Genomic DNA, 14,831 nt, shown 5'->3' with positions numbered 1-14,831 from the left:
TCGGATGACTTCTGATACATCTCAGCTCATTGAAAATTGTTAGGGTGCCTTCTCGGCTGAGAGGGCACTTATACGTCATAACACACTCCTCTTCCCCTATCACTTTTGTGGTGCTCTATAAATTTTTAAAGCTTTTTCCAAAACTATCAGGGCTCGTGGATTTTTTTAAGAATATTTTTCCGGAAGCTATTAGAGCTCGTGGATTTTTTTTTTTTTTTTAAATATTTTTCTCGAGCCTGTCAGGGTTCGTGGACATTTTAATAATATTTTTCCTGAGACTATCAGGGCTCGTGCAGTTTTTAAGAATATTTTCCCTAGGCTATTAGGGCTCGTGGATATTTTTAAAATTTTTTTCTGAGGCTATCAGGGCTCGTTATTTTTTTTTTCATTGAATATTTTTCCATTGAGATTCCGTGTGAGCCCAACGCTTTGGGTAATTACGCATTTCGGATGACTTCTGATACATCTCAGCTCATTGAAAATTGTTATGGTGGCTTCTCGGCTGAGGGGGCACTTATACGTCATAACACACTCCTCTTCCCCCATCACTTTTGTGGTGCTCTATAAATCGCCATTTTAAATAACATGAACACCTTTTCCGAACTGTTGCCTTTGAAAGTAACATCTTGGTCCAGGATTCGTGAGTGATTTAACCGTTGCCCACAATTTACGTAATCCATTGTAGCATTGCTAGCCACATTTCCGCTAAAGTTCGCCTACTAGACTGTTGACTTCGAGTGTAATATCCCCAACTCTTTGGTCTTCAGGTAATCGACCCGCAGGTATGTAGCGAGCGACTGCAGCTGTGATGATGTACTGGAAAAAGTCTCTTAGCTACCCGATGATCCGAGGGAATGGACAGATTTCTGAAGTGGTGGTTGGTAAATTCTCTGAACCCTTGCTAATCAGCATTTCCTCGGTGGTCAGAGGTTATGAAATCGGGTGGTATGTTAAGGGAGGCGATGATAGGAAGCCATACCACCTTCCTTCATCATTTCCTCCCTTAACCTTTTACTTCATGGGAATCGGCAACTCTCCAAAGTGTTAATTGGTAAATTTTCTGAACCCTTGCCAATCCATGGCTCAGAAAATTCGGCGGTCAGAGAAGCAAAATGTTTAGCTGTCAATTTGCTCGGCCATCGCTATTCCTCTCTGGCCATTGCCTAGGACGGAATGGTAAAGCTCATGATGAGTACTGAAGCGCCCTAGCACCAGACTGTTATTGCCTCCATGGATTCCAACAAGATAGAATTTTGCATCCGAACGCTTGAATAATTTTCTGGTCAAATTTTGTAGCACAATGTCATTTATCGACACTTTCCGAAAAGTTTGCACATTCTTAAGACCAAAACTGCCTGAAGGAGCATTTCAATGCTTTTGCGATGTATTAGAGAGTTTTCAATTACTGTCTTGTCTACAATTTTTGTCTTTGTGTTGGATCGAAAATCTCAATGGTTTGGCTGTTGTATGCCAAAATATCTAAAAAACGTCAATAAAAAACTTTAAGTCAAAATCGGGAGGCTCGATTTTCACGGTAGATATATGGTCCAGTGGACTTTTTTGCTCAGTTCAATCCCAGGAATCAGAAACGCGAAGGGCTCATTAAGGTTTTCAAATCGCCCCGGCCTAATATACACATTAAGCTCATCTACCTCGGTAGTCTCACACTTTACTGTCAAGCTCAAGCGAAATATGTCCGTCCGCTTCTTGTACAGTTCTTCTGCAAAACGTTGTGGCCATCGAAACGTTGCACGCTACAAGTGACGGAGAGCTTTGCTTCCCGAATCGCGGCGATCATTATAATAACAAAGTCAATGTTGCGGATGTCTCGTATTCTGTTGGCGACGCAGAAGTTGGAGATATACTGGTAGATGTTCTGGCGCAGCAACCAGCAACATAATTCTAATCGACCCTGCAACCATTACATTTCACCGATGTTGTCATGTGTCATGTCTATCCCTGCATTGACAAAAAGGGCTCTGAGCAGGCGTTGTTGAGATTACGACCCGTGGTCGAAAATACATAATACATACTTATTAAAACCTGAGTTAGCACCAGGGTAGGAACAGAAAAGGTGTACGACTGTTTCTTACTCTACCTCACTGGTTGAGGAAATGGTCGATATTTCGTGCATTAGTAGTGGTAAGAAGCATTATACCACAGTCGATGAGAATACGCGTGTTTTTGTTAATACATTTTCATGTGAGGGCGAGCAACGCCCTAGCATTGTTGTCAATAGCCCAGTTTGTTGTAAAAGAGGATATTAGTTCTACTGAAGTAAATTGGTATGCCATTGTGGCGTATACGTTGTGATACAACTTATACGTAGCGATGATCAAAGTGTCTATATAAGGTATAAGTCTGCATAATGTATGAGTCTACATAAGGTATAAGTATTAACCATAATACAATTGCACAACATTGTATGCTCTTATTAAACTAGCATATAAAGGTCTTTTGTGGGTCTTAAATAGTCCTTGATGTCAAATTATCTCAGAAAATGTCTCTCGATCTGTATTAATTTCATCCCTTGTTCTCTCCTTTTTTCAAATCATAGATCCGGCAGCATTGAAGGTGTATCACCCACATCTGTTGGACCAAATCTAATACAAGCTCTCTCAGGCAGTGATGCAACGTCTATGGGGACTTGGAAAATGATCAAAGGCAAGGTATCGCAAACAATTGAAGACATTAAATCATCCAAAGGTAGTAATTTTACATCGACCACAATGACACCACCCGTTTATCCCACAGTGGTTATTAAAGGTAGCGGTAGAAAAAAATAAAATAAACCAAAAATACATAAAATTATTAATTTCATTCTGCTTTTAAGGTGGTGAACAGCAAACACCCGCCATAGATTTCGATTCGGATCAAGAAACAAAAACCTCCATCAGTGAAGATCTGTCAATGGAACACGATCGCCGCAGCAGTGGTGGCAGCAGTAAACACAAAAGATCCAGTAAACTGGAAGATTCCGATACAGATTTTGAAAATGAAATTCTTTTAGAGGGAGATTTGGAACATTCACGCTTGCGGCGTGGCATTGCCCATCTAAAATCCAAGGTCAAAGCCAAACACGAAGCCCATCAAGCGAAGAAAGCCTCCACATTGGTAACAGCTGCGGTGCCACCCACGGCAATAAGAAGTTCAGTGAAAAAGGATACTAGCCCCAGCAGAAGTACCGGTTCCTCCTCATCATCTGCCTCATTAAGGGGCAATTTCCTAAGAAGACGCCGCAACAAGGCTGTTGATCCTGCCGAACAGGCATCACCCACAAATATATCTCCTGTCTCCGCCTTGGCAGCCACGGTTGCCAGTGGTGAAATGGCTGCAGCTGTACCCGTTGTGGTCAGCGGCAAACCAGCAAAAAAATCTTCCAAATCTGTGGTAGAAGGTGAAAAGACCAAAAAAGATATTGAAATTGAATCGGGTGTAGAAATGTTGGAAGATATGATACCACCAGCAACCTCTAGTCACAATGATGAACATGCGAGTTCTTCAGCCGACAAGCAGGCCAAACGTGATGAATTGGATTTGCCACTATCACAGACAACAGCAGCAACAACAACAAGCCATGAGGTTAAAGTTCTCTATGAAAATCCTGCAATAATTACCAATGTTGCATCTCCTAATGCATTGCAAACAAACGCCGACTCCCCGTCATCATCAAATTCAAATGGCCAAAACGGGCAATCCTCATCATCCAATAGTAATTGCAATATGCGCAACTCCATGGTTTTAATTGTAGATCGGGCAAAAGCTTTACCCTTACTTTCCATATTGGGTTTAATTGTGATTTTTGTTCTACCGCTGCACGACTTTATACGCGGTGTACTCGCCTGCATTCTAAGTATTAGCATAATAGAGGCAATTTGGGAGTTTATACAGAACGTTATTGAATACTTCACCATAAGTATAAAGCCGGAAAAGAGGAAATTTCAGGTACCCGATTATAGTAAAATGTCGATTTGTGAAGTGCCAGCAGTGGAGGAATTTAAGACGGTCAAATCGTATGGGGTAGATACCTTTTATTTCCCCTATTAGTATATCAAATTTATTAAAATTGTGTGTTTTATTTCCAGGGTTGGATGAATGAGGTGGATAGCTATGATCCAAACACCTTTCACATATCTATGACTCGTCCGGTTTATATAAAATTGGATGGTAAGTATACCAGAGATTTTTTCTTCGAACTAAGAAATTGTTATATTTCTTTTTCTCTTTCTTTCATTACAGGTTCAATTTTACACATATCCAATACCAATGCTCGCATACCCAAACGGGCAATGTGGAATGAACCACCCATAGATCGTAAATCGATAATATTTACAACCCACCGTAGCTATAATTTATTGGGTTGTCGTATTGAATTGTTACCCATCGGTTTAGCAAGGAAAAGGTATGTAGAGCCTCTCCGGTCTCGCAGGTTTTTTTGTACCTTTTGTTAAAGGCAAAGGCAAATCCATTAAAGGCAAATCCATCGCACCATTAAATTTTTATTTTTGTCATAGTTACGTCAAAAACCTTTATCAATTTGGCTCATCTTCTCCGTTAATCTTGCAAAGAAATCCTCCTTTGGCATCATAACGTCACATTATCAGCGTGGAAACCATAAAAAGTGTTTTATTGTATCATCATGATATATCGAACCCCAAGTTAATGTCGCCACCTTTCGAAAAAAGGTGGGTTCAGTATACGTGGAATTATGTCTGCTTATGTGTTGGTGCCCATGCCTGCTCTGGTTACCAGAGTTCCTTCTCTGTATGCTTATCGATAGCAAAAAAATGCAGCTCCCTAATAAACTCATTTGCTGCCCTCTGACCCGAGTCTTTTTATTTGTTAAGGACGGGAGTGAATCTTTCATCCATCCAGTTCCACGTCCTTAGGGAACCTTGGTCGTGATGTCACTAAGAGCTTGTTTCATATTAGAACGGATGAACAGATTTGATGCAAATTTTGCACCTAGTAATGTTTCGTCAAGCTTATATCAAGTTCGAAGATGGGCTATATCGGTCCACACTTTCGTTTATCTCCCAAAAAAGTTAATAAATAGTGGCCCAATAACTCTCAAAGAGAGTAATTTGGTCCAAAAAAATTTTTTTTTGAAAAATTTTCCCAAAATTCCTATTCAAGACTACCTCCCGAATCGGCCTTATTACGACGGAATAATTTTTTCGGCGGTAAGTCTATATTTCCTGATGTAATAAAAAACCAAGATGATCGTTAAGCACCAACCCACGGAGGCAGGTTCATGCACCAGTATGGTATGCAAATGTTAGCTCTAAGCAGTGGAAGAACATTGAAACCTGCCAGAATACCGCCCAGAGGACTGTAAAAGGATGGCTCTTCAAGCCACCAATGGACCATCTTCATGAGAAGACGAAGAATTTACCGGTGCATCAGCACAACAAGATGATGTCGTTGTAGTACCTGCTTGGGTGCTACCGCCGTGAGCATCATTGCCACAGTCTTGTGTATAAACTTCCCTCTCCCCTGGTACGTCAGGAAAGATCTTCATGATCTAGAGAGAGATAGAGGTGGAAGCGAGAACCTATAAATCAGCGAGCCTATCAGGCAGGCTTAAATAGCATTCACACCGATGCAGTTACGCAGGCAGTACAAAGATACAATCGACCCCATCCATCACAGCAGAAGCACGGTAGCTTCCAAAGTGATTTTAGCCCAGTTAACATCCGGACGATGCAGCCGCCTAACGATCGCAAGGATCGCACGACTGTCACCTGCACCCTGATTCATTATGCGCGCAACCAGTCCAGTGCAGAATCTAAACCTGGTAGAAAAAATTCTTTAAAAATCCAGGAGCCCTAATAGCCTCAGCAAAAATATTCTTTAAAAATCCAGGAGCCCTATAGCCTCAGCAAAAATATTCTTTAAAAATCCAGGAGCCCTAATAGCCTCAGCAAAAATATTCTTTAAAAATCCACGAGCCTCAGGAAAAATATTCTTTAAAAATCTACGTGCCTCAGGAAAAATATTCTTTAAAAATCCACGCGGCTCAGGATAATTTTCTTAAAAAATCCACGAGCCCTATTAGCCTCAGGAAAAATATTCTTAAAAATCCACGAGTCCTAATAGCCTCAGGATTTTTTTTAAATCCACGAGCCCAAATGGCCTCAGGAAACAAATTTTTACAAAAACCACGAGACCTGATAACTTCAGGAAAAATATTCTTTAAAAATCCACGAGACTTGACAGCTTCAGGAATAGTATTCTTTAAAAATCCACGAGCCTTGACAGCTTCAGGAATAGTATTCTTTAAAAATCCAGGAGCCCTAATAGTCTCAGCAAAAATATTCTTTAGAAATCAACGAGCCCTGATAGCCTCAGGAAAAATATTCTTTAAAAATCCACGAGCCTCAGGAACATTTTTCTTTAAAAATCCACGAGCCTCAGGAAATTTTTTCTTAAAAAATCCACGAGCCCCAATAGCCTCAGGAACATTTTTCTTAAAAAATCCACGAGCCTCAGGAAATTTTTTCTTTAAAAATCCACGAGCCTCAGGAAATTTTTTCTTTAAAAATCCACGAGCCTCAGGAAATTTTTTCTTAAAAAATCCACGAGCCTCAGGAAAATTTTTCTTTAAAAATCCACGAGCCTCAGGAAATTTTTTCTTTAAAAATCCACGAGCCTCAGGAAATTTTTTCTTTAAAAATCCACGAGCCTCAGGAAATTTTTTCTTTAAAAATCCACGAGCCTCAGGAAAATTTTTCTTAAAAAATCCACGAGCCCCAATAGCCTCAGGAAATTTTTTCTTAAAAAATCCACGAGCCCCAATAGCCTCAGGAAAATTTTTGTTTAAAAATCCACGAGCCTCAGGAAATTTTTTCTTTAAAAATCCACGAGCCTCAGGAAATTTTTTCTTTAAAAATCCACGAGCCTCAGGAAATTTTTTCTTTAAAAATCCACGAGCCTCAGGAAATTTTTTCTTTAAAAATCCACGAGCCACCGGAAAATTTTTCTTTAAAAATCCACGAGCCTCAGGAAAATTTTTCTTTAAAAATCCACGAGCCTCCGGAAAATTTTTCTTTAAAAATCCACGAGCCTCAGGAAAATTTTTCTTTAAAAATCCACGAGCCTCCGGAAAATTTTTCTTTAAAAATCCACGAGCCTCAGGAAATTTTTTCTTTAAAAATCCACGAGCCTCCGGAAAATTTTTCTTTAAAAATCCACGAGTCTCAGGAAAATTTTTCTTTAAAAATCCACGAGCCTCAGGAAAATTTTTCTTTAAAAATCCACGAGCCTCAGGAAATTTTTTCTTAAAAAATCCACGAGCCTCAGGAACATTCTTAAAAAATACAGAGCCTCAGAAAAATTTTTCTTAAAAAATTCACGAGCCTCAGGAAAATGTTTCTTTAAAAATCCACGAGCCCTAATAGCCTCAGGAAACATATTCTTTAAAAATCCACGAGCCCTAATAGCCTCAGGAAACATATTCTTTAAAAATCCACGAGCCCTAATAGCCTCAGGAAACATATTCTTTAAAAATTTACGAGCCTCAGGAAATTTTTTGTTAAAAATCCAAATCAGGAAAGTTTTTCTAAAAAATCCACGAGCCTCTGGAAATTTTTTCTAAAAAATCCACGAGCCTCAGGAAAATTTTTCTTAAAAAATCCACGAGCCTCAGGAAATTTTTTCCTAAAAAATCCACGAGCATCAGGAAAATTTTTCTTAAAAAATACAGAGCCTCAGAAAAATTTTTCTTAAAAAATCCACGAGCCTCAGGAAAATGTTTCTTTAAAAATCCACGGGCCCTAATAGCCTCAGGAAACGTATTCTTAAAAAATCCACGAGCCCTAATAGCCTCAGGAAAAATATTCTTAAAAAATCCACGAGCTCTAATAGCCTCAGGAAATTTTTATTTTAAAATCCACGAGCCCCAATGGCCTCAGGACAAAAATTCTTAAAAAATCCACGAGCCCTAATAGCCTCAGGAAAAAATTCTTTAAAAATCCACGAGCACTGATAGCCTCAAGAAAAATATTCTTTAACATGCACGAGCCCTAATAGCCTCAGGAAAATATTCTTTAAAAATGCTCGAGCCCTTACAGCCTCAGAAAAAATACTCTTTAAAAATCCACGAGCCCTGATAGCCTGGGGATAAGTAGTCTTCAGAAACCCACAAGCTTTGATAGCCTCAGGAAAAATATTCTTAAAAAATCTACGAGACCTGATAGCTTCAGGAAAAATATTCTTTAAGTATCCAAGAGTCCTGATAGCCTCAGGAAAAATATTCTTAAATAAATCCACGAGCCCTGATAGCCTCAGAAAAAATATTCTTAAAAAATCCACGAGGACTGATAACCTCAGGAAAAAATTCTTTAAAAATCCACGAGCCCTGATAGCCTCAGGAAAAATATTCTTAAAAAATCCACGAGGACTGATAACCTCAGGAAAAAATTCTTTAAAAATCTACGAGCCCTGATAGCCTCAGGAAAAATATTCTTAAAAAATCCACGAGCCTCAGGAAAATTTTTCTTAAAAAATCCACGAGCCCCAATAGCCTCAGGAAAATTTTTCTTAAAAAATCCACGAGCCCCAATAGCCTCAGGAAAATTTTTCTTAAAAAATCCACGAGCCCCAATAGCCTCAGGAACATTTTTCTTTAAAAATCCACGAGCCTCAGGAAATTTTTTCTTAAAAAATTCACGAGCCCCAATAGCCTCAGGAACATTTTTCTTAAAAAATCCACGAGCCTCAGGAAATTTTTTCTTTAAAAATCCACGAGCCTCAGGAAAATTTTTCTTAAAAAATCCACGAGCCTCAGGAAAATTGTTCTTTAAAAATCCACGAGCCTCAGGAAAATTTTTCTTAAAAAATTCACGAGCCTCAGGAAATTTTTTCTTTAAAAATCCACGAGCCTCAGGAAATTTTTTCTTTAAAAATCCACGAGCCTCAGGAAAATTTTTCTTTTTTTCTTTCTTAAAAAATCCACGAGCCCCAATAGCCTCAGGAAAATTTTTGTTTAAAAATCCACGAGCCTCAGGGAATTTTTTCTTTAAAAATTCACGAGCCTCAGGGAATTTTTTCTTTAAAAATCCACGAGCCTCAGGAAATTTTTTCTTTAAAAATCCACGAGCCTCAGGAAATTTTTTCTTTAAAAATCCACGAGCCACCGGAAAATTTTTCTTTAAAAATCCACGAGCCTCAGGAAAATTTTTCTTTAAAAATCCACGAGCCTCCGGAAAATTTTTCTTTAAAAATCCACGAGCCTCAGGAAAATTTTTCTTTAAAAATCCACGAGCCTCCGGAAAATTTTTCTTTAAAAATCCACGAGCCTCAGGAAATTTTTTCTTTAAAAATCCACGAGCCTTCGGAAAATTTTTCTTTAAAAATCCACGAGTCTCAGGAAAATTTTTCTTTAAAAATCCACGAGCCTCAGGAAAATTTTTCTTTAAAAATCCACGAGCCTCAGGAAAATTTTTCTTAAAAAATCCACGAGCCTCAGGAACATTCTTCTTAAAAAATACAGAGCCTCAGAAAATTTTTTCTTAAAAAATTCACGAGCCTCAGGAAAATGTTTCTTTAAAAATCCACGAGCCCTAATAGCCTCAGGAAACATATTCTTTAAAAATCCACGAGCCCTAATAGCCTCAGGAAACATATTCTTTAAAAATTCACGAGCCCTAATAGCCTCAGGAAACATATTCTTTAAAAATCCATGAGCCCTAATAGCCTCAGGAAACATATTCTTTAAAAATCCACGAGCCCTAATAGCCTCAGGAAACATATTCTTTAAAAATCCACGAGCCCTAATAGCCTCAGGAAACATATTCTATAAAAATCCACGAGCCCTAATAGCCTCAGGAAACATATTCTTTAAAAATCCACGAGCCCTAATAGCCTCAGGAAACATATTCTTTAAAAATCCACGAGCCTCAGGAAATTTTTTGTTAAAAATCCAAATCAGGAAAGTTTTTCTAAAAAATCCACGAGCCTCTGGAAATTTTTTCTAAAAAATCCACGAGCCTCAGGAAAATTTTTCTTAAAAAATCCACGAGCCTCAGGAAAATTTTTCCTAAAAAATCCACGAGCATCAGGAAAATTTTTCTTAAAAAATACAGAGCCTCAGAAAAATTTTTCTTAAAAAATCCACGAGCCTCAGGAAAATGTTTCTTTAAAAATCCACGGGCCCTAATAGCCTCAGGAAACGTATTCTTAAAAAATCCACGAGCCCTAATAGCCTCAGGAAAAATATTCTTAAAAAATCCACGAGCTCTAATAGCCTCAGGAAATTTTTATTTTAAAATCCACGAGCCCCAATGGCCTCAGGACAAAAATTCTTAAAAAATCCACGAGCCCTGATAGCTTCAGGAAAAATATTCTTAAAAAATCAACGAGGCCTGATAGCCTCAGGAAAAATATTCTTTAAAAAAACCACGAGAACTGATAGCCTCAGGAAAAATATTCTTAAAAAATCCGCAAACACTGAGAACCTAGGGGAAAATACTCTTTTAAAATCCACGAACTCTGATTACTTCAGGGAAAATATGTTTTTACAATTCACGAACCCTTATAATATTGGAGGAAAATATTCTTTAAAAAACAACAAACCCTGGTAGCCTGGTGTAAAATATTCTTTAAAAATCCACGAGCTCTGATAGCCTGGAGAAAAATAGTCTTAAAAAATTCACGAGCCCTGATAGCCTCAGGAAAAATATTCTATAAAAATCCACGAGACCTGATAGCTTCGGGAGAAAAAAATTCTTTAAATATCCTCGAGTCCTGATAGCTTCGGGAAAAAAATCTTTTAAAATATCCACGAGCCCTGATAGCCTCAGGAAAAATAATCTTAAAAAATCCACGAGACGTGATAGCTTCTGGAAAAATATTCTTAAAAAATTCACGAGCTCTGATAGCCTGGAGAAAAATATTCTTAAAAAATTACGAGCCCTTATAGCCTGAGGAAAATATTCTTTAAATATTTATGTAAAATATTCTTTTAAAATCCACGAGCCCTGATAGCGTGAGGAAAAAATATTCTTTAAAGAAGTAGAACCCTATTAAACGACAACGACCGACTTTAGATACATATTTGCTTAAATTTATTTGCATTTCCTTTTATCTTTTTAGACATTTCAATCGTAAATATCCCATACAATTGATAGTAAAACCCTATAAGGAGGGTAAAAATAGCACCAATGGAGAAGTAACAAAACCCACTGCTACAAAACACCGACGCTTCAGTCGACATCGCGTTAAGCATGAAAAACCTGAAATAAAAGAACCTTCGGATGCAAAACAAATCCAATCGGAGATTGCTAAGACAGAAGCTGAAATAGATTTTGGTGCCACCATACTAAATGCTGATGTAAGAATTTGCGTGCAGAAGATTTAAAGTAAAACTAAAAATAAAAATTAAAATTTGTTCCTTTTAGTTACAAAAATTACAAGATGACGTAAATCCCGATGAGGATTTAAATGCAATTACAGTGCCGTGTGGTGATGAAGTGCGTATATTGTTGTTTGCACGTGGAGCTAGAGAAAAGGAAGATTGGTGAGTTAAGAAAATAAAGCATAAGAACAGCTTCTTCCATATATCGTATGATTTTATAAGAAATCTGTTGGTTTTTTGCGTAACTTCTAATGCATACAAAATTAATTAATTAAAATATTTTACACATTAAAACTTAATATGTATTAGAGGATTTTACTTTCGACAATTTTTAATTTGTCGGATAGAAAGGTGATAGTGTTGACCTTTCAACACTCGTCCTCTGACAAACTGAGAATAGCCGCGAGTAAAATTACTATCGACTTAGTAATTCTACATTAGGCAATTTTCCTTGCGGCAATTGTTACCATATGCCTCACCTTTCTTCCCATCAAACTGACAATTGCCGCAAGGAAAATTGCCTAATGTAGAATTACTAAGTCGATAGTAATTTTACTCGCGGCTATTCTCTTCTCTCTTAATGTAGATATGGACTTTCACTAGAAAACCCTGTCTAAAATATATAACTTTCTTTAATTATACTATTGAAAACTTTATGTTTTAAATAACTCCTAATTATATTATATTTATTTCTTTTCCAGGTATCGACGTTTTGTATGTGCCAGCAATGGCGATGTTAATGATCAGGATTTACATTTGAGTAATGTAAAGCTAATTGATGATAAAGGTTTACAGGCAGCAGCCACCAGAGCTGCACAAGCTTTAATCAATCCAAAGGTTTATAGAAACAAAATTATTTCACTAAATTTAATGTTCAATATTATTCGTTATTTGTGTAAATATTTATGTAATAGCTGTGCTATAAATGTTTGTCTTTGTCTGTTTGTTTGTCTCTTCCTTTCTATATCTATCTGTTCTTGTTGTGTTATTGTTTTTTATTCAATAATCAAATGAATATCAAATACACATTACAGCCCATAGAGAAGACAACAGCGACGGCGAAATTTACCGTACTAGAATCCCAGCAATCATCATCCATCACCTTCAATATTGATGACAATTTTGATGTGCGCATGCTTTTTTTGTTGTTTTGTGAATTTTAACGGATTTGAAAGAAAAAGCTAATCAAGTTTCAATATCGTTTTTTGTTTGTTTTAGGTTTCTGAAAAGGAGGAACCGGCAGAAAATGAAGATGATTTCGTTGATGTTATGCCTGATGATTCAGAAAGTATAGAGGGTTTACTAATGTCATCTGGAGCGGCACGCAATGATGCTGATTACATTAAATTTATGTCTCTTTATCAAGTAAGTATCGATGAGATGGGATATGGAAATGTTTTATAAACAAAGTCATTTTTGATTATCATTTAAAGTTAATTGTGTTTATAAGTTGGCTCTGTAACTAAACCCTATTCCATATCTTTGTATATAGTTTCTCAAATTTAAAAAGAAAAAATTGTTGCCAGTACAAATTTTTGATGTCAGAGTTATCTACGAAAAACTTCATCTTCAAATTCTATACGAATTCTCTACGCAGAGCTGTTTTGAAAATTTTATATAAGAATATTCATTGATATAAGCTGTCTGACCTCTCTTAGATGACCGTATATTAGAAGACCTCTTTCTATAAGAAGTCCTCGTTATCTTCTAATGAGAGTATCTCCTAATTTTTTTAAGGAAACTGCTTTGACTTCTTTGAAAGACCTTTTGGGTCATTCTAACACAAATCATGGTAGATTACCAGAAGATTTCTTGATGTTTTATTTGAATGCTTCTTGGCATTCTATTGGCCTTCCATCTGAAGATTTCTTTGTTTTTAATAAGAAGACCTCTTGAACTTCTTTGCATATGAAAATTTCCCGACCTTCTATAAAAATACATTTTATTTATTTATATAAATAAAATAAATAGCTTTGTAATTGAAACCATTTTATAATTCTGAGACCAATTTATATAATTACGAAAAATCAACCTAAATTAACCTTTTAGTCTTAATCACTATGAAGACCGATGAACCTTCAACAAGATGAAAATTTTTTATTCGATCTTCAATTAGAGAACGTCCCTTTGTTTTACATAAGAATATTTTTGGTATTCTAATCGTTGTGTCTCTTTCAAGTTGCACGATATAAAAAGATATCTTTGTATGTGAAGGCCACTATATAATTTCTAAGAAGACTCCTGATCATTGAAATCTTAAGAAGGAATTTTTGGTTTTTATTATAGCATTATAAGCAATTTTTTTTTGTATTCCGTAAGAAGATTTTATAAAGTTCAATTCGAAAACCTCTTGGCATTACATTGGAATATCTTTTGACCTATCAGAAAATTTCTCGACCTTCTATAAGAATACATTTTTATACCCTTTACCATAGTATGGAGGGTATATAAAGTTTGTCATTCCGTTTGTAACACATTGAACTAATCATTTGCGACCCTATAAAGTATATATATTCTTGATCAGGATAAAATTCTAAGACGATCTAGCCATGTCCGTCTGTTGTAATCACTCTAGCGTCCGCAATAATTGAGATAGAGTACTGAAATTTTGCACCCGAGGGTATTTTTTCCATAGGCAGGTCAAGTTCGAAGATGGGCTATATCGGTCCACTCTTTGGTATAGCCCCCATATAACGTTACCTCCGCATTTGAGGTATTTTGACGTTCTTCGCCACATTTGCATACCGAATTAGCTATAATTTGGCACTTAGAGTTCCTAGTGATCAACAAACTTATATCCCAAAGGATATGGGCATAGGTCCATGTTTTGGTGTAGTCCCCATATAACGGTACCTCCCGATTTTCGGTATTTTGAGAATTTTAGCCACAATTTTTAACCGAACTATCTGTAATTTGACATTTGAGGTTCTCAGTGGTCATGAAACATCTCCACGAAACATCGTCAACATACGTCCATGTTTTCGTATAGCCCCCATATATCGGTACCTCCAGATTTTCGGTATTTTGAGAATTTTAGCTACAATTTTTAACCGAACTAGCTGTAATTTGCCATTTGGGGTTCTCAGTGGTCATGAAATATCTCCACCAAACATCGTCAACATAGGTCCATGTTTTGGTATAGCCCCCATATAATGGTACCTCCCGATTTTCGGTGTTTTGAGAATTTTAGCCACAGTTTGTAACCGAACTATCTGCAATTTGACATTTGAGGTTCTCAGTGGTTATGAAAGATCTCCACGAAACATCGTCAACATAGGTGCATGTTTTGGTATAGCCCCATATAACGGTATCTCCCGATTTTCGGTATTTTGAGAATTTTAGCTACAATTTTTAACCGAACTACCTGTAATTTGCCGTTTGAGGTTCTCAGTGGTCATAAAACATCTCCAACGAAACATCGTCAACATAGATCCATGTTTTGGTATAGCCCCCATATAACGGTATCTCCCGATTT

General features: G+C 37.0%; 1 protein-coding gene across 16 annotated transcripts in view; it reads left to right on the top strand.

Annotated features, from left to right (window-relative positions):
* The window catches only part of LOC141403360 (uncharacterized), a 167,409-nt gene that overhangs the window by 138,366 nt on the left and 14,212 nt on the right, over nt 1-14,831 (top strand). For 8 of the 16 annotated variants that reach the window (XM_073985663.1, XM_073985661.1, XM_073985659.1 and 5 more), the window contains 9 exons: nt 2,558-2,766; nt 2,834-4,020; nt 4,086-4,167; nt 4,240-4,402; nt 11,095-11,332; nt 11,400-11,518; nt 12,058-12,193; nt 12,391-12,483; nt 12,575-12,721. In XM_073985663.1, coding sequence (XP_073841764.1) covers nt 2,558-2,766; nt 2,834-4,020; nt 4,086-4,167; nt 4,240-4,402; nt 11,095-11,332; nt 11,400-11,518; nt 12,058-12,193; nt 12,391-12,483; nt 12,575-12,721 — 2,374 coding nt within the window. The remainder of the gene's footprint in view (nt 1-2,557; nt 2,767-2,833; nt 4,021-4,085; nt 4,168-4,239; nt 4,403-11,094; nt 11,333-11,399; nt 11,519-12,057; nt 12,194-12,390; nt 12,484-12,574; nt 12,722-14,831) is intronic. The other 8 variants (XM_073985673.1, XM_073985671.1, XM_073985667.1 and 5 more) reach the window with 1 other exon arrangement.

This window comes from Musca autumnalis, unplaced genomic scaffold, assembly GCF_047663935.1.
Source record: "Musca autumnalis isolate F117 unplaced genomic scaffold, ASM4766393v1 scaffold_4, whole genome shotgun sequence".
Taxonomy (NCBI): Eukaryota; Metazoa; Arthropoda; class Insecta; order Diptera; family Muscidae; genus Musca; species Musca autumnalis.
Note: the sequence above shows the minus strand (reverse complement) of the source record. Positions and strands in the feature narration are given on the sequence as shown.